Source organism: Labeo rohita, chromosome 25, assembly GCF_022985175.1.
Source record: "Labeo rohita strain BAU-BD-2019 chromosome 25, IGBB_LRoh.1.0, whole genome shotgun sequence".
NCBI classification, from domain to species: Eukaryota; Metazoa; Chordata; class Actinopteri; order Cypriniformes; family Cyprinidae; genus Labeo; species Labeo rohita.
In genome coordinates, this window is record NC_066893.1 from 11,551,638 (window position 1) to 11,572,240 (window position 20,603).

General features: G+C 34.2%; 1 protein-coding gene across 1 annotated transcript; it reads left to right on the forward strand.

The window, feature by feature from the left end:
* The first annotated feature begins 337 nt into the window (after positions 1-337).
* pkmb (pyruvate kinase M1/2b) lies at positions 338-19,439 on the forward strand. Its single transcript, XM_051100088.1, has 11 exons — positions 338-448; positions 2,151-2,329; positions 3,462-3,553; positions 6,901-7,032; positions 7,109-7,295; positions 7,409-7,679; positions 10,649-10,799; positions 10,883-11,035; positions 13,471-13,637; positions 15,705-15,886; positions 19,051-19,439. Exons 2-11 carry the CDS (start codon positions 2,179-2,181, stop codon positions 19,155-19,157), a joined length of 1,593 nt encoding a protein of 530 aa, XP_050956045.1. The 5' UTR covers positions 338-448; positions 2,151-2,178; the 3' UTR covers positions 19,158-19,439.
* Positions 19,440-20,603: the final 1,164 nt, after the last annotated feature.

The window sequence follows — 20,603 nt, forward strand, 5'->3', positions numbered from 1 at the left end:
AAAGTAAACAGTGAAATATAATCATACAATAGTATAATAAATAGCGATAAAAATAAACAGAATGCCTAATTATATGTAAATCTGAATTTATAGGAGAAATATGTTGTTTGTAACGTGTATTTGTTAATTAAATCTTAAAATAAAACGATCACACTCACTGCATAACTGTATCGAGTTCTTATTAATCTGCAGGCTAGAGTTAAAAAACATACGCGCTAGTGAAATAGTCCCTAATGTATATCATAAATACACCAATGTTTTGAATATATCGTTGTATTAATATTATTAATGTAATAAAATGCGCTCAATGAAAAATACTGTATTATACAGACCCTGTCGGAGGAACACGCCGAGCTTTGAGAAGTAGTACCGGTCAGTTCAGACTGGATAAGTTCAGACAGTGGCGGTGGGAACTATCAGAAGTTCCTGCAGGCGTTCATCTTCTGAGGTAGGAGGCACTGCTGCTAAAATAAACGTATATTTGAACCTTAAATATGACATTTTGTCCACTTAATTACAAAATTAACCCGCCATTTTCTGTGGAGAATTGGAGCTTTTATGCATTTAGGTCATTGAAATCAGTTTAGTTAGAACCTTGACACGTTCTAGTGTTTATTGATATGGTATTGATTATTATTATATTTAAACATTCTATTTTTTTCACTTTGACAAGTTGTCTTTGTACCCTGAGATCACAGTTTGCTGGAATGTGTGTGTGATGTGTGTAAAAGTGAGTGTGTGCAGTCATGCATTTAAACACACTCTTCCTTTCTGGCTCAGGCAGTGCTGACAGTGGCTCTCATTTACTCTGGTGAACCATGTGAAACCATATGATAGCTTTGTGCACAGATCAGAATGAAATTTAAGCCATTATTCACTGAAAATCTTGCTTTGTTCAGCCTTGTAAAAAAGGAATGTGCTTAATTGCATTGAATGTACACTTGCGGTGTACATTAAATCTTAAAAGTATATTAAAAAATGTCCTTGCAGATAAATTATTGGAATAATTTATATTGGAATATAAAATTAATGGAATAATAGGCTACTTTCATGACGTTTCAAAACACACAAACATGATACTTTTGTAATAATGTAATTTATTTTAAATGTACTTAAGAAGTGTAACTTTATCATTACAAATGTGTAGTTACAAAATATATTCCACTTTATTACATACAAGATTTTAATAGAAATTAAATTATATTTTGGTTTACAACAAATGCTTGTCAGTATATTCAGGAGTTCACTTTAACCATAGTTCAAAGACAATAGAAATTACTACTTAAGAGGGTCTAAAAGGCACTGTTAAGTTAAATTACTTGCATTTTAACTATTATACATTTTCATTTAATTGCAATTAATTAATTAATGCTGTTAAGTGTCTAAAAATACTTTGAACAATATAGTTTCAACACTAAATGCTGTTTTCAAAGTACACTCAGAGTCAAAAGTTTTTGAACAGTAAGATTTTTCATGTTTTTTAAAGAAGTCTTTTTGATCCAAAGTACAACAAAAGCAGTAATATTATAAAATATTTTTACTATTTAAAATAACTGCTGTCTATTTTAATATATTTTAAAATGTAATTTATTTCTGTGATCAAACCTAAAATTTTTAAAATCATTACTCCAGTCTTCATTGTCACATGATCCTTCAGAAATCATTCTAATATACTGATTTGCTGTTCAAGAAAAATTTTGTCATTATTATTATCAATATTTAAAACAGATGAGTACATTTTTTTTTCAGGATTCTTTGATGAATAGAAAGATCCAAAGATTTATCTGAAATAAAAAGCTTTTGTGAAAAGCTAAAAAATTAGCTTTGAAATGACAGGAATAAATTACATTTTAAAATATATTCAAATAGAAAACAGTTATTTTAAATAGTAAAATTATTTCAAAATTGTAGTTTTTGCTGTACTTTATCAAATAAATGCAGGCTTGGTGAGCAGAAGAGACTTTATTTAAAAAAAAAAAAACATTAAAATACTGTAAAAAAAACTTTTGACTGGTAGTGTTTGCTAAAATGTACCTCTTTTTCACAAGGGCAGCCTTGTATGAAATTATGGTGGGAAAATTTTGCATCTTTGACATCAAAATAATCACTGCATAAGTCATATACATCAGCTTGGCCCATATTTCCTCCAGGACTCTTCTAGCAGTCGCAGCTCCAGCCATGTCTCAGGCGAAGACTACGGGCTCTGCCTTCATTCAAAAGCAGCAGATGCCTGCTGCTATGGCAGAAACCTTCCTGGAGCACCTGTGTCTGCTGGACATCGACTCTGAGCCTACAGTGTCTCGCAACACAGGCATCGTCTGCACGATCGGTCAGTGAACCACTTAAGAAACTCATAGGAATAGTTCACCCAAAAATGAAAATTTGCTAAACATTTACTTACCCTCAGCCCAAGTTTTGTTTCTCCACCAGAAAAGATGTGTAGAAATTTAGTAAGGGATGTGACGAGATCCGACAGTATCCTCGCAACACATTTTGCAGTGTTTACAATAGAGCTTAAAATCTGCATTCATGATGCTGCTGATCCAAAAAGAGTCTTTTCAACCACATATATGGGTATAAACACTTATTGTCTACAGTAGCGATCAAAACGAAAGTATCTTAACACTCGTATGTTTTGTAACGCTTATCCACTTCTGCCAGGAGGTGGCGACAACTGCACGTTTTAAAGTGTTTATCGCTGAATCATTCATTCAGGAGATTCCAATAGTGAAAGGAGTCTTTATTAATTGAGACACTGATTCATTTTTTTTACATTTTTGTTCCAATATATGTTTTTTTAAGCAATGAACATTTTGTCAGAACCACAATTAAGTGACGCTTTTTGTTTAGATTAATCTAATATTTCTTTTCTTCAAAATCGTGAGAGAATCGTAATCTCTAATTTATTGGGAAAAAAATTGTGATCTTCAGTTTATCCAGAATCATGTACTGTAGCTTTAGTTTACATGTTTATTACTGCATATAATTCATTAAAATAGAAGTTTAACTTCATGAAATGCAAGTTCATATCAAAATGCAAATGCATTTTGAGTTTTTCAGTGGAATAAGATACTGTTTTTCCCTATATATTTCATAATTTAGGATTTCTTTAAAAAACCTCGTCTCGTTCTCGTGAACCCAGTCTCGTCTCGTGGGATAAGCGTCTCATCACACCCCTAAAATTTAGCATTATATCACTTGCTCACAAATGAATCCTCTGTGGTGAATGGGTGCCGTCAGAACGAGAGTCCGAACAGTTGATAAAAACATCACAATAATAGTCATACGGTGATGTTTTTATCAGCTGTTTAGTCTCTCATTCTGACGGCACCCATTCACCGCAGAGGATCCATTGGTGAGCAAGTGATGTAATGCTAAATTTCCAGATGAAGAAACAAACTACATCTTGGCCCTCAAAACATTAAGGAAATATTTTCAAAATGTCGTTTTATCTTTTATAGGACCGGCCTCCCGATCTGTGGAGACACTGAAGGAGATGATCAAGTCCGGCATGAACGTTGCACGTTTGAACTTCTCCCATGGTACTCACGAGGTACATGATCTTATCCATTCTGGAACATAATCCGTTAGCACTTTAACCTCTACTGAAATGATCCACAAATGTATCGTCAACGCAATCTATTAAACTTGTAATAAGAGTTCTTGAAGTCTTGACGTGCGTACCATCGTAGATCCTCCATTATTGTGGCATTTCCCTCATGCCTCGTCAAATGTCAGAAGTTGTAAGCTGATCATGTTAGCCGCTCTGATCTGTCTGGTCAATACATTGAGTAGAGTCATCTTGGGCTGAAGCCAGAGCGTGAGTTTAGACTCCGCTGACCTCTCCCCTTTAAAAGTCATGACTTTTTGCCTTTTTTTGCATGCCACCATTGCCACAGATTACTGCATTAAGCTATCATGAAGTGAGGCAGTAGATATTTCTGGCTGGGGAAGTGAAAAGGTCAATAGCTCATGTTCGTCTTTAATAAAGTTGCTGCTAGTATATGATGAGTAAATATGAGCATGCAGTTCATTGAAAGTTCCAGTGAGCATTACTAAGCATCTTTTAAATCTGTTTTGAAAGTAAAACATTAAAAAAAAATTTAAATTATAGATTTATTTATTTATCTTATTATTTTAGCAAATTAAAAATTTACAAATAATTAATTATTAAATTCTTAATCTTGTTAGTTTAGCTAAACTTAATTAAAATTTTCTACTTTGTTATAAATATTTTAATATTTTACTTTATTATAATATGTAATATACATGTACTCGCATTTATTTTTACTTTTATTTACATGAAAAAATATTTATTTGTTTTATCATCTTCTATACAATCTTAATAATATTAACATTAATGCTAGTTTTTCTTTTAATATTTGTTAATACTAATATTATATTCGGACCCAAGATTACTTTAAATTTACCATATTGAACCTGAGATTTATTTTTTTTATTATTGTAAAAATGTATAACTCTGAAATTCATAATCTATAACAATATCTTTAAAGTATCCTTTTGTATTATTTAACTCCTAATTGTATTTGCTGCTTACTGAAATAATGGTAACATGTTGCAATAAGGTTCATTAGTTAACATTAGTTAAATACATTAGTTAACATGAACTAAGAATGAACAATACTACTACAGCATTTATTAATGTTAGTTAACGTTAATTTAAGCATTTACTAATGTATTTTCACAAGTTGTGTTTGTTAGTATTAGTTAATGCTGTAAACTAAGATGAACAAACAATGAACGACTGTATTTTTATTAACTACCATTAACAAAGATGAATAAATACTGTAATAAATGTATTGTTCATTGTCCGTTCATGTTAGTTAATACATTAACGAATGTTAACAAATGACACCTTATTATAAAGTGTTACCGAAATAATTTATTTTATTTTATAAATTTACATTTAACCACTGTTATTGACCCTTATACATGTTGTGATATGCTTGTGAAGTGACTGTCTTGTTATTTTCTTAAACGCGGTTTGTAAACAGAGAGACAACAAACAAAATTTGGACTTAACTATCAGTAAAGCTGTCAGACCGGTCATATTAATTTACATAAATGAACAATTTGAGATCAGAAGCAGTCAAATGTTTCTGTGGGTCACTGGAAACATAACCTGTCTCTCCCTGATTCTATATATATACTCTCTGTCTCTGCCTCAAGCCTGCGATTGGACACACAGGACAGAGACTATCACGCCGACTGAGCTGTGGACTTTACAGCAAGAAGACATGTTCACTTTGTTCTTTTTTGTAACATCATGTTCAGCAGAGTTTTACAGGTCTCAGAGCTCACGCTGTCAATCGATAAAACTTTAGCTTCCTTCTAAAAGCAAGAATCAGCGTACAAGCAGAACAAAAAAGAAAAAAATAGTCTAGAAGAAGTTTGTAATGTTTCTAAAGCATAAAAAATGGTGAAATATAATATTATATAATGGAAGCTTGGACCTTCTTGTTTGTGCAAGCCTTTATATCTTCCAATTCTGACATTATATCTGTGTACGTTTCAAGATTTTTGTTAATTAGACATGCTTTTTGATTAATATGTTTTAATTTAACCATTAAAACAGAGTCTAGAAAAAAGGAAAAAAAATGGAATATGGAAAAAAATAAAACGGAATGTGGGAAAAAATAAAACAGATTTAATAAGGCCTTAAAAATTAAATTTTGTTAAACTTTTTTAATACATTGCTGTTAAATTGTGTTTTTATGATTTCGGTTAATTAGAAATACTTTTTGATTAGTATTTTTTTACATTTTAACCATTAAAATGGAGTCTAGAAAAAAAAATAGAATTTGGGAAAAAAATTAAAATTAAATTTTGGAAAACATAAAACTGATTTCATAGGGCCTTAAAAAATAATAAAAATTAAAAGGGAAAAAAAGAAAAGAAAAGAAAGCGTTTTTCATGGGGTCTTAAAAAATTTTTGTTAAACATTTAATAAATTGCTGTTAAATTGTGTAAGGTTCATGATTTTTTTTTTATTTACCCATTTAAACAGAGACTAGAAAAATTATATCAGAAAAAATGGAATTTGAGAAAAAAATAAAATGTATTTTGGTTAATTAGACATGCTTTTTGATTAATATGTTTTAATTTAGTCTAGGAAAAAAGAAAAAAGGAAAAAAAATGGAATATGGGGGAAAAAAGGGAATTTGCGAGAAAAAAATATTTTCATAGGACCATTGACAATTGACATTTTGTTTAACTTTTAATAAACTTCTGTTACATTGTGTAAATTTTAATGATTTCAGTTAATTAGAAATGCTTTTTGCATTTTTTACATTTTAACCATTAAAACCTTAAAAATTTAATTTCTGTTAAACTTTTAACAAACTGCTGTTCAATTTTGTAAGTTTAATGATTAAGGTTTTTTAAACATGCTTTTTGATTAGTATTTTTTAATTTAACCTTTAAAACAGAGTCTAGAAAAATTAAAAAAAAAAAAAAAATAGAATTTGGGAAAAAACAGTTTCATAGGGTCTTAGGGTCTTTTTTTTGTTTAACTTTTAATAATTGCTGTTAAATTGTGTAAATTTCATGATTTTAGACAATTAGGAAAAAAAAAGTATTTCATTTAAAAAAAAAATCCGTAGCAGTGATAGAATTGCGACATCCAGGCTTAAAATAATGAGAAAAAAAGTCAGAATTGCAAGATGTAAACTTTGCATTGCAAGAAATAATATAATGTAATATAATATATATTTTGTGCGTATTAAATATGAGATATTGTTTACTTAATCAGTATTGGCTACTATTGTGTATTCTTCTTGTTCATGCTTATTTCTCCTCTTCGTACATTTACATTATATATGCTGTCATCTTATGCTCACTTACAGTTAACATTTAAAACATTTGAATATTTTTATGCAGTACCATGCTGACACCATCAAAAATGTTCGTGAAGCCATTGAGAGTTTTGGACCTGGTAGCATTGAGTACCGACCTGTGGCCATTGCTTTGGATACCAAAGGTCCTGAGATCAGAACTGGACTTATTAAGGGCGTAAGTATAGTGTCTCATTTTCTAATGTCATTATAAAGTCTGTTTTAGACCTCATGTACATATGTGGTTTCTTCAGAGCGGCACTGAGGAGGTCAAGCTCGTCAAAGGTAACATAATCAAACTCACTCTGGATGACAGCTTCAAGGACAATTGCGACGATAAGATTCTGTGGCTGGACTACAAGAACATCACAAAGGTGGTGCAGCAGGGCAGCCATGTTTATGTAGACGATGGTCTCATTTCACTCAAGGTTAAGGAAATTGGTGAGTTCCAAGTTCAGTGAATCTCTCCTACCACAATTACTTGATGTTTTCAACCTTTTAAAAACATGACAGCAGGACTGACTACCTTGTTGTAATATTGTTGAATGTTCCAGGTTCCAATTTCCTAAACTGCGAGATTGAAAACGGAGGCATGTTGGGCAGTAAGAAAGGCGTGAACCTGCCCGGGGCCAGTGTTGACCTGCCCGCAGTGTCCGAGAAGGACATTCAGGACCTTCTGTTTGGGGTGGAGCAGGACGTCGACATGGTTTTCGCCTCCTTCATCCGCAAAGCCGCTGACGTGCATGCTGTCAGAAAGGTACTTGGAGAGAAAGGCAAAGACATCAAGATCATCAGCAAGCTGGAGAACCATGAGGGTGTGCGCAGGTGAGTGATAATATAAGGGTCAATGACGTGACGCCTAAATTTTCTGCCCAATTGCATTTTTTCAGTTAAAAACTGGTTTAAATGCATTAAAAAGATGCCATATATAGGTGCATCTAAATAAATTAGAATGTCGTAGAAAAGTTTATTTATTTCAGTAATTCAACTCAAATTGTGAAACTTGTGTATTAAATAAATTCAGTGCACACAGACTGAAGTAGTTTAAGTCTTTAATTCTTTTATTTGTGATTATTTTGGCTCACATTTAACAAAAACCCACCAGTTCACTATCTCAACAAATTAGAATACTTCATAAGACCAATAAAAAAAACATTTTTAGTGAATTGCTGGCCTTCTGGAAAGTATGTTCATTTACTGTATATGTACTCAATACTTGGTAGGGGCTCCTTTTGCTTTAATTACTGCCTCAATTCAGCGTGGCGTAGAGGTGAGCAGTCTGTGGCACTGCTGAGGTGGTATGGAAGCCCAGGTTTCTTTGACAATGACCTTCAGCTCATCTGCATTTTTTGGTCTCTTGTTTCTCATTTTCCTCTTGACAATACCCCATAGATTCTCTATGGGGTTCAGGTCTGATGAGTTTGCTGGCCAGTCAAACACACCAACACCATGGTCATTTAACCAACTTTTGGTGCTTTTGGTAGTGTGGGCAGGTGCCAAATCCTGCTGGAAAATGAAATCAGCATCTTTAAAAAGCTGGTCAGCAGAAGGAAGCATAAAGTGCTCTAAAATTTCTTGGTAAACGGGTGCAGTGACTTGGTTTTCAAAAAACACAGTTGACCAACACCAGCAGATGACATTGCACCCCAAATCATCACAGACTTTAGAAACTTAACACTGGTTTTCATGCAACTTGGGCTATGAGGTCTCCACCCTTCCTCCAGACTCTAGGACCTTGGTTTCCAAATGAAATACAAAACTTGCTCTCATCTGAAAAGAGGACTTTGGACCACTGGGCAACACTCCATTTCTTCTTCTCCTTAGCCCAGGTAAGACGCCTCTGACATTGTCTGTGGTTCAGGAGTGGCTTAACAAGAGGAATACGACAACTGTAGCCAAATTCCTTGACACGTCTGTGTGTGGTGGCTCTTGATGCCTTGACCCCAGCCTCAGTCTGTTCCTTGTGAAGTTCACCCAAATTCTTGAATCGATTTTGCTTGACAAGCCTCTCAAGGCTGTGGTTCTCTCGGTTGGTTGTGCATCTTTTTCTTCCACAATTTTTCCTTCCACTCAACTCTGTTAACATGCTTGGATGCAGCACTCTGTGAACAGCCAGCTTCTTTGGCAATGAATGTTTGTGGCTTACCCTCCTTGTGAAGGGTGTCAATGATTGTCTTCTGGACAACTGTCAGATCAGCAGTCTTCCCCATGATTGTGTAGCCTAGTGAACCAAACTGAGAGACCATTTTAAAGGCTCAGGAAACCTTTGCAGATGTTTTGAGTTGATTAGGTGATTGGCATGTCACCATATTCTAATTTGTTGAGATTGAATTGTTGAAATTGAATTGGTGGGTTTTTGTTAAATGTGAGCCAAAATCATCACAATTAAAAGAACCAAAGACTTAAACTGCTTGCATTGAATTTATTTAATACACAAGTTTCACAATTTGAGTTAAATTACTGAAATAAATGAACTTTTCCACAACATTCTAATTTATTGAGATGCACCTGTATATGAAGTACCTCTCCTATGTACGGACCCACTTTAACTTTTCAAAAAAGATATTTTTAATTTTTTTGTTATTCAAAGTGTCAAAATATCATGTGGTGCGACCATCCGGCCATAACTGTTGCTTTGGAAACGTCTTTGAAATTACCATTAATTTATTCAGATGAATTTTCTGCACTATTTGGCATGATTTCCAAAGTGTTTGGTAATTCTGTATACAAATGCAATGCATTTGCATTAATATTTATATTTATAAAATACAAACAAACTTTGTCCGATGATCTCTATTTTATGAAATATCATGTGGTGTGACCATTAAGAAACTACCGTTTTCGAACTTTTATGTTTAAATCCATTCAAAGATAGGACTTTGCATCATATACCACTTTGCCAATGACCCATGAAAGCATCAAGCAGGTTTGTAACTCTCCTTCAAATTTGGAAAAAAAATAACCTTTCTAACAGCTGGTATGTAGTTACCACATTTGGATGTCATGTGGTGTGACCTCAAAAGTATTTATTTATTTTTTTTAAATAAATTTCATAGTGACCTTTTGTGGGAAGTTAGCTTGTTTTGTTTAGGTGGCCAATTCTGTGCTTGTAAATTTTGACTGAATTTGAAATATCATGTGGTGCGACCAAATATCATGTGGTGTGACCGATGCAGAGTGTTTTTCATGATAGATATATGGCAGTTTTTGTGCTTTTATATTCAATTGATGTTTTATATACATAAAAAACTTTATTTTAGTATAATTTGGAATAGGTTTTTATGCAATTTAGATCATTTTAGACGGTTTATGTTTGTACAATATGAGAAAAATAGTAATTTAGAGCATATAATTTTAGTGTGGTAATTATGCATTTATTAGTAATTTATTATTTATTTATTAAAAACTATTGTAATCTATTTTACCAGATTACAAAATAAATGCAAATAAATTGTTTCTGAACACTTTAATTACTAAGAACATCTAAAAAATGTTAAGCATTTTAAGGAAATGAATTAATTAGAATATAAATCATGGTCGCACCACATGACATTTTTTAAGGCTATGGCCAATTCACTGAGATAAAAAAACACTAAAATCACTTAATTTTAAATTTCAGTATGAATTTATGTGTACACAACATTCTTAATGTTTGACCAATTACAACAGATATCATTATTTTTTGTATTTTAAAATTGGCCTGTCAAAAATCCTTATATGTCAGTGACCCATAAATAATATTGAATAAAAATAAACAAATAATAAATAAATATCTATTTAAATTATTTCTGTAGATTTGATGAGATCCTGGAGGCTAGCGATGGTATCATGGTCGCCCGTGGAGATCTGGGTATTGAGATCCCAACTGAGAAGGTGTTCCTGGCTCAGAAGATGATGATTGGTCGCTGCAACAGGATTGGCAAACCAATCATCTGCGCCACACAGGTTAGGACAGATACCATGCAGAAGTAAGCGAGTGAGCTGGCTCAGTTCAGCAAGCACAAACTGACTGTCTCTTTGACTGACAGATGCTGGAGAGCATGATCAAGAAGCCCCGCCCCACCCGTGCCGAGAGCAGCGACGTGGCCAATGCCGTGCTCGACGGTGCCGACTGTATTATGCTGAGCGGAGAGACCGCAAAGGGTGAATACCCTCTAGAGTCTGTGCGCACGCAGCACCAGGTACCATCGAGAGCGCCACCTGCTGGTTTTACCCTGACTGGTCCCTGATAAGTGTACTAATGCTTATCCTAAAACTCTTAGCGATAGTTTACCCAAAAATGAAAATTACCCCATGATTTATTCACCTTCAAGCCAACCTAGATGCATGTGACTAATTTGTTGTTAATTTAGTTGACAAATAATGACATTTTTTCACAGACGAAAACAAAACAATAACAAAATAAAACTCGTTTTGAATGACAATGATGAAAATCTTGACATTTTCGTCAATGAATGAAAATGAGACGAAAATGTTAGGGAGGGACGATTTGGGAAGAGATTCATTCAGAACGAATCTGTTGTGTGGTTAGGAGATTATATGCATAAATTGAGCTGTATCATAGCCAATTGATCTATCCGCCAGGACATAAGCTGCCATACATTTGGTGCCTGTCGCATAAAACAATCAATAATATCAATATCTAGGAGTAAGAGAAGAGCAGACATATGGATAAATTTGACGACGCAAAAGAGAACTCAATTTGGTCCGGTTTTCTGAGCGCAGACACAGAAGCAGCGCCTCACACTGCGCACAAGTGTGCTTTCACTTCTCATGAATGGAGAAATACATACAAAATGGTGTCGAATTGTCCATTATGAGGAATATTCATGTAAACACACTCTGTTACATCGTAGGTGAATGTAAACAGTTGGGAGAATATCGGACGTGTATGAGTACGTTGCATCCATGCGTTCGGTTTTAAAGGGACAGCAGCCTAATTTAATTGCTGTTGTCTGTGGCATTGATGTTAATCAAGCAACAAAAGAAAGACAGAAAATCACTCACTGCTCTTGACTGAATCACTTTAGTTGCCTTAATAATGATTCATCTAAATTTATTTATATAAATAAATATGTATGCTTGAAAGAATGAAGAATGTGGTAAACAAGTTGTTATAAAGAATGTATTAGCCTAACCATTGGCATTTCATTGAAAAGAAGACCATGTTCTTGTTTCTTTGTAAAGTGGTTTCATTTAATTTGAAATGCTTAATAAATGTATTACACTGTAACTAAACCCGTCAGATTTTAGTCCACTAAATCTACTGTAGATTTAGTCAACTAAAATCTTATGATATTTAGTTGACTAAAACTAGACTAAAGCAGAAACAATTCAGATGACTAAAACTAAGTGGCATTTTAGTCAAAAGACTATGACTAAGACTAAATCCAAATTTGCTGTCAAAATTAACAGTGTTTCAGATTGAAACAATCAAAACATTTTAAAAAATTAAAAAATGTCTTGGTTCTTCCGAGCTTTGTATTGGCAGCGAATGGGTGTTGAGATTTTGAAGACTAAAAAAGTGCATCCATCCATCATAAAAAGTACTCCACACAGCTCTGGGGGGTTAATAAAGGCCTTCTGAAGTGAATTGATGGGTTTGTATAAAAAATATCCATATTTAAAACAAATTTGCTGTAAAAATTAACACTGTTTCAGATTAATACAATCGGAAATTAAAAAAATAAATAAATAAACAAATAAAAAAATGTCTTGGTTCTTCCAAGCTTTGTAATGGCAGTGAATAGGTGTTAAGATTTTGAAGACCAAAAAAGTGCATCCATCCATTATAAAAATTACTCCACACGGCTCTGGAGGGTTAATAAAGGCCTTCTGAAGTGAGTTGATGTGTTTGTATTAAAAAAAATCCATATTTACAACTTTATAAACCCTAATCCCTAAACTTTATAAACCCTAATTGTCATTCCTGTTTATGCGATAATGGCGTTCCAGCAGATGACGACTTCTAGACGGAAGTGATGACCACGGAAGCACAGTGGTCACGAAGTAGAAGTACAAAATTATGGTTTGTAAAGAAAAATATTGGAGAATTTTGATATAAGCCAAGAGGAGACTGGTTTAACTTTGCTGTAAACAAAACTCGGCTCTCATGAGATTAGCATATTCTCACCGGAACTTACGCTACGTCCTACATCATCCGCCGAAGGCCACTCTCTAGTGAATGTGCGTACGCCAGAAGCTAGAGATTAGGGTTTCTAAAGTGTTAAATATGGATATCTTTATAAAGCTTGGAAGAGCCAGGACATTTGTTTTTTAATATAACTCCAATTATATTCGTCTGAAAGAAGAAAGTCATACTCACCTAGGATGGCTTGAGGGTGAGTAAATCATGGGGTAATTTTCATTTTTGGGTGAACTATCTCTTTAAGTTTAAGGGTATGTTAGCCTTGCAAGTTTTGTGGTTTGACATGCTTATTTCTGTGCCATGTTTAATTGGGGTAGCAAAGGTTTTTGTTATTGGCGAACTGAATAGAGTTCCATCAAAATAAGTGCACTGGTGGTACCAGAATTTTATCAGACTGTGACATGCTATGGCATTACAATAATAAGGTTTTTGTCTCCTCATTTGTCTCATTTCTTCATATTGCATCAGATCGCCCGTGAAGCCGAGGCTGCTGTGTTCCACAGGCAGTTATTTGAAGAGCTTCGCCGCACCTCCCATCTGACCCGTGACCCCACTGAATCCGTGGCCATTGGTGCAGTGGAGGCTTCCTTCAAGTGCTGTGCCAGTGCCATCGTTGTGCTCACCAAGACTGGCAGGTCAGAGATCTCTCAATAACCCTAAAGGCTTACAGTGGCATTTACACACACACATGGTTCTAATATTAGATACAGTGACCTCTACTCAGTGTCGTGCACATGAGATTGTAAACCATGTGTATGCATTGTAAGACGCACATCTTCATATGCAAGTTTAGAAAATATTTAACACTCAGTTTTATCATTTGTGTAGAGTTAGGTGCATTTACTCACATACTCTGGTTCACTAACATATATTATCCGGTTTGCCCTGTAGCTGATCAAAATGCATCTCGTTGCACCGAGCAAGATGGTCTGACCTTTGCAGGCCTGAACCTTGACATTTCATAGGCTAATTTAAACTCCTTATTCGCTTGTCCCACAGTAGGTTGCAGAGCGGCAAAAGTGCACCCTCATCGGGGCTCATATGCAGGAGTATATTTTTTCGTCGACTCCAACCAGATAAGATAGTTTCAGGCCAGCATTTGCATTTTGTCTATTTATTGCGTGCACGTCTGGAATTGATTCCGATTGGTCAGTTGTATAATGGCAGCTAAATTATATAATTGACCATTTTTCTGCATAACTGTGCTAGTTTTATGTCTTTTACAAACCTCAGACACTTACTGAAGTAATTCCAACTCCAGTTCCAATTTTTTTAAATGTATTTTATTTGGTAGGAAGTCAAATTAAGTAGCATAATGTACAGTCAGCCAAACATTTTGGCAAAATAAAACTCTTCAGGATGTAACAAAATTGTAAAAAAGCTCAGCTTATTTCTTTATTTATCTTGTCCATTTTTAAAGTTATGCTATTATGCTCTGTAATGTTTTAGATGTGTAAATAGTATTTCAATGTAAAAATAAATTATTATAGCTATTATTTTATTAACATATACTATTATTTTATTTATAAGTTTTACATTAAATTTGCCACTTAAAAAAATATTTATATTATTATTCATATTTTTTAATTATTATTATTGCCTAATAATATTTAATAAAATGGTCAAATGGAAGTATTTCATTACATATTACATATTATTTTATTTATATTCTTATATTATTATTATTACCTAATAATAATAATAATAATTATTATTATTATTATTATTATTGTAGTTGTTTTTAGGTATATATTTCGTAATGTGTTTTATATAGTAAACCATTAAAATACACACTTCATGAAAACAATAAAACACAGTCATGTTCTATTAGCAATGAAAATATTAATATAACATTAATTATATAAATAAAAATATTAATATCATTAATTGTATTATTATTATTATTATTCATTATTATTATTCGTAGTAGTATTATTACCTAATAATATTTTATAATAATAACAATAATGGTAATCATAACAATAATAATAATTATTATTCTTATACTTATTCTCATTATTATTATCATTATTATTATTGTTGTTGTTGTGGTTGTTTTTAAATATATAATTTATAATGTGTTACATATTAAACCATTAAAATACATGCTTCTTAAAAACAATAAAACATAGTCATGTTCTATTAGCAATGAAAATATGAATATAACATTAATCAGATTATTATTATTATTTGTTAATTATTATTACTTATTAATATTACCTAAAATTGTATAGTAGTAGTAATAATAACATATTTGAATAGATTAGAATAATAATTAATTATAATACATTAATTGGAATATTAGTATTATTATTTATATTCTTTCATTATAATTACTTTACTTTATATACTTTTCATTATTATTACCTAATATTACTCAATGATAACAATATTAATAATAATAATAATTATTATTATTAATATTGTTGTGGTTGTTTTTAAAAATATATTTTATAATGTGTTAACATATTAAACCATTAAAATACATGCTTTGTGAACACAATAAAACAGTCATGTTCTATTAGCAATAAAAACTAGTGCTCATTAGTGTAACATTAATGCTCATCTTATCCATGTCTAATTATTATTATTAATATTAATAATAATATTGTTATTATTTAGAATCAATTAACTATTATTATTATTAGTTCTATAATAATTCTGTCTTAATAATTTGTGTCAACCTGTCTCTGTCTCCTCAGGTCTGCCCAGCTGCTGTCCAGATACAGGCCACGTGCTCCTATCATGGCCGTGACCCGTAACGGCCAGTCGGCCAGACAGCTGCACCTGTATCGCGGCATCATCCCCATCCTCTACACCAAGCCTGCTAATGATGTATGGGCCGAGGATGTGGATCTACGTGTCAGCTTCGCCCTGGAGATCGGTAATGAGACATCCAGAGAAATCTAGCACTTCATCTAGTGTGACACTAACAGATGCACATTGATTTGGTTAAAGTCATTTACAGAGCAGCTTACCTTTTAAACTGATGCTAGCGGCAGCTAGAGAAAACTTGATCGCTTTGTTGGTCAATACTTTACACAGCCATGATTAACTAACCTTTGGCTGGGAGTTTGATTGACAGGCGATCTGACCAATCATAATGCTGAATCTGCCATTTTGTCCGACAAACAAATCGGACAGGAGAGTAAATTAACATCAGTGAACTTGAACTTGAAAAATTGTGTGTGTTGAGTGTGTCTTTACATGTTTGAAACAAGATACATTTTGATGTTCATTCATGTTTATTTTGTGCTATAACTAGTAAAGAGGAAGAGATGATCAGTTAATGTGCCGCTTGAACTGAGGTGCTACAGTTGCGTCATGCAAATTTACCACTCAAGTTCAAATTTTTCAATTTGCGCAAAAGACACGATGTCATGAATTGGGCATCGCCCAATTCGCATCATTCGGGACTTAACATTGACTTTTTATGTAATCTACTCACGCAAAAAATTTAATTCTCTTTTGGTGTGTGCGAAGCGAGCATTCTAGAGATTTTATTGGACAAAAATTTGGGTACATATGCCCCTGAGTGCAAGATGATGTAATTAATATTTTTGATACATTATTTAATTATTTGTGTAATTAGGTTACATACAAAGTCAATGCAAAGTCACAAATGATGACTTGAGTGATGAATTGGGCAATGCGGTTGCTGTGAATGCATGATATTGTGTTTTCTGCGCGGAAGACACGAAAAAGTCAGCATGAGCGGAAAATTTGCATGACGCGTTGTTGCGCAAGCCAGTCAGCGAAGAACTTACTGACACGTCCAGTTTGACATGTCTGGTTTAGTGTTGTTTTTGGCAGCCTGTTTTAATTTTAGTTTTAATCTAGTCTTTGTATGAAGCTGTCATTTTAGTTTTAGTCATGTTAATACTCTTTTTAGTCTAGTCAAGTTTCAGTCAACTAAAAGTCTGAGCATTTTAGTCTTATTTTAGTCAGAATTATCCACGACTATTTTCGTCTAGTTTTAGTCGGCGAAAAATGATGACATTTAGTCTAGTTTTAGTCAATGAAAATTGTATTTTAGTCTCTTTTTAGTAATGCAATTCTATTTAACCCAGTCAATATACTATAAGTACCTAGTAGTATAGTCAAGATACAGATATGCGCATGTGATTGGTGTGAGTGAAACGGTGAACACAAAACTTTCCCTGGAGTCTGCCATTGGACCGGCAAAGCAATTTTCCTGAAGCATTGGCTCTGATCTGTCATATAGCCTATTAGGGCTTAAACGGATCGCAGTCGATCTGTGATACGTACGGACCAGATTAAAACCCCACCGTTCGGCATGTGATTTCGCAGGTTAATTTGCCAATTTACACGTTCCAGCTATTTAAAACCACAAGAAGAAGAAACGAAACAGAACTCGATTCGTTACTTGCGCGCTGTTCTCGCATACACCCGAAGTGCGCACAAACACAAAGACGTGTTTCAGACAGAGCGGCATACCGAGTTGATTCCTCTTTCACCTCTCCCTGCATTTAAGATGCATACGCATGGGGGTTTCGTCTCGTTTTGGTTAACGAAAATGAAGAGACATTTCAGCATAGTTTTTATTTTGTAAACCACATTTAGTCTCGTTTTTATTCGTCAACAATATTGCATTATACATTTAATTATAGTCATCGTCACACGACCAGCATTTACGTTGCGTCTCGTCTCGTTTTCGTCACGTGATAAAGGTTCGTTGACGACGATATTTAGTCATAATTTTCGTTGACGAAAGCAACACTAGTCTGGTTGTATTAGAAAATGGAGAAAAGCATTATGTGATGATTTTATTCACGTGGCTGACACAAAAAACATCCCGTGAGTAATCTAGAGCGATAACGTGATGAGAATATTCGCTTTGCACACACCAAAAATGAATTTAGTTATTTGTGCGAGTATGTTACAAACAAAGCCAATGTAAAGTCACGAATGACGCAAACTGGGCAATGTGGTTACCACGAGCACATAATATCGTGTCTTCTGCGCAAGTTGAAAATTTTCAACTCGAGTAGAAAATTTGCATAACGCATTGACGCGCAAAGCTAATCAGCAAAGAACTTACTGACACGTCCAGTTTGACACATCCGCTTGTATCAGAAAATAAGGAAATAATTACGTGATGATTTTATTTGTGCGACTGACACAAAAAATATCCCGCAAGTTATCTAGAGCGTTAACGGCATGAGAATATTCGCTTTGCACAAAAGCGAATTTAATTATTTGCGTGAGTAGATTACATACAAAGTCAATACAAAGTCACAAATTATGCGAATTGGGCGATGGGGTTACCGCGAACGCACAATATTGGGTCTTCTGTGCAAGTTGAAAAATTTCAACTTGGAAAATTTGCATGACACGTTGCGACAGCGAAGGCCCTTATTGACAGGTTTCATTCTTGCGTGAATAGCCTTAAAGCTAAAGCTAAAAGCTAACATGAACTAAAAGGCACAAACTACAACATCAAGGGAAAGGGATAGTTCACCCAAAAATGAACATTCTGTCATTATTACTCACCCTCATGTCATTCCAAACCTGTAAGACCTTTGTTCATTTTCAGAACACAAATTAAGATATTCTGATGAAATCCAAGAGCTTTCTGACCCTGCATAGACAGCAACCACATTCAAGGCCCAAGACTGACACAGAAGAGAAGAAATTAAGTATAGTTGTTGCTTTTTGTTTTCATTCCGCACAAAAAGTATTCTCGTAGCTTCATAAAATTACAGTTGAACCACTAAAGTCACATGAACTATTTTAACGATGTCCTTACTACCTTTCTGGGCCTTTAACGTGGTAGTTGCATTGCTGTCTGTGCAGGGTCAGAAAGCTCTCGGATTTCATCAAAAATATCTTAATTTGTGTTTTAAAGATGAATTAAGGTTTTAAGGGTTTCGACGACATGAGGGTGAGTAATTACTGACTGAATTTTCGTTTTTTGGTAAACTATCTTATGGGTTTAAACATAGGTTTAGATGTAATCAAGACTGTTTGATATTCATTTACCTTTGGACTTGAGTTCTTATTCACATCCTCCATTTTGGTTTTCAGGCAAAGTCCGGAAGTACTTCAAGTCTGGTGACATTATCATCGTTGTCACAGGCTGGCGTCCAGGATCTGGCTACACCAACACCATGCGCATAGTTGTGGTGCCTTAAGCTCAACCTCATGAACTGTACCTCGCACCCCCAACCCTCAGTATATTTTCACACGCAAACATTTTGTCAGCTGTTCAGCCTCCAACGAAGATATTTAAGTCCCAAAAATAGCCTTGTGGTGTCCCTCACATGCTTAAACTGGAAAATTATTTTCCTCAGCACTGTACTGTTTACAGTGACCTTTTTGTATCCTGAGATATTGTGGAATTCCATTATTTTTCCCTGTATGTTTTATTCTGTGTTGTTTCTCTTGTTGAAAACGATTAAACATCGTTTTGTTCACCGTTTCTGTTTTCATATATTGTCAAAGCCAAGGCAAAATCACAATAACGCCACCTCGTGGACTATATTGAAAACACATTCTCGACATTCAGGTCAGTTCAATGTCATTGTGTTATTGTGTTTAACAGCACCTGATGCTAAAAAAACAGAATATTTGTAGAGAAATTAAGCTGTACTGAATGAATGCTCGGTGCTTAGCGTTATGCGCATTTAATAGCTTAGATTAGAAAGATTTGTTTGCCTATCAAGGTTTGTACTCAATTAGCTGTAATATTCAAAATTACCCCTTGAGAGCATAAAGAAGATAATTTAATAACAAGTCGAAGGTTTTAACTGAACACTAGGGGTCAGTGTGTAATTGGACAACCAATGCATTGCATTGCATTGCACGTTATTAAAAACCAAAAGGCAAACGTTCATAATTTATTCATTTTATTTATTTAAGTCACTTGGATAGCGAAAAGACACAATGAAAACCCTGAATTCTCCTCCGGGAGGAGGGTGCTGAGAAAAAAAAAAAAAAAAGCAGTACGGACCTAAATAAAAACTTCTCATCTTCTCTGCAGGAGCGGTTCGGATGCAGAGTGAGTCAGCAAGTCCTGATGCGCAATTAAAATTCATAACATACTGGGTAACTTTTTCAAAGTTTCCACAAGGGCCGACAATAAGGGGAAACTTCAGAGCATCAGGTTTCATTCCAGACTAGGGATCCATTTGGCATTAATATAACGGGATCACGCTGTAATTAACAAGGGCTTGCAGTCTGGGTGTACCTTGGCTGCATTGTCAGAGTGACAGGGATCAGCTGGTCAATTTGTATGCAAATAGGGTGAGGCTTAGCCAGGCTTTGATTCGCCAGCAGGGCTCGCTGACATCAAGCCGCTATGAGTGGAATTCTTACGAAGCATCAGCTCCAGTGCGAAGGCAAAGTATAATAGCTGCCACAAACATCATTTCAGCCTTTGGTTTGTTCTGTCAACACTCGTTCACAAGCCAGGAAGGAGAATACTTTTCTGGTGAGCGCTGAGCGAAACACAGATTAGATGCTTGGTTTCGCGATGATACTAATGATAGGGGATAAACAGTCTAGTTTGGTGGGGGATGGAGAGGAGGATAGTGATCCACTACTGTCTCGGGGAAGTGAACGATGCTATCTCAGTTCCC

Bases quoted from the DNA above. Each gene is read 5' to 3' on its own strand.
- pkmb (XM_051100088.1), top strand. From the start codon at position 2,179: ATGTCTCAGGCGAAGACTACGGGCTCTGCCTTCATTCAAAAGCAGCAG. The intron at 7,033-7,108 runs GTAAGTATAGTG...TGGTTTCTTCAG, and splicing joins GAACTGGACTTATTAAGGGC to AGCGGCACTGAGGAGGTCAA. The intron at 15,887-19,050 runs GTAATGAGACAT...TTTGGTTTTCAG, and splicing joins CAGCTTCGCCCTGGAGATCG to GCAAAGTCCGGAAGTACTTC.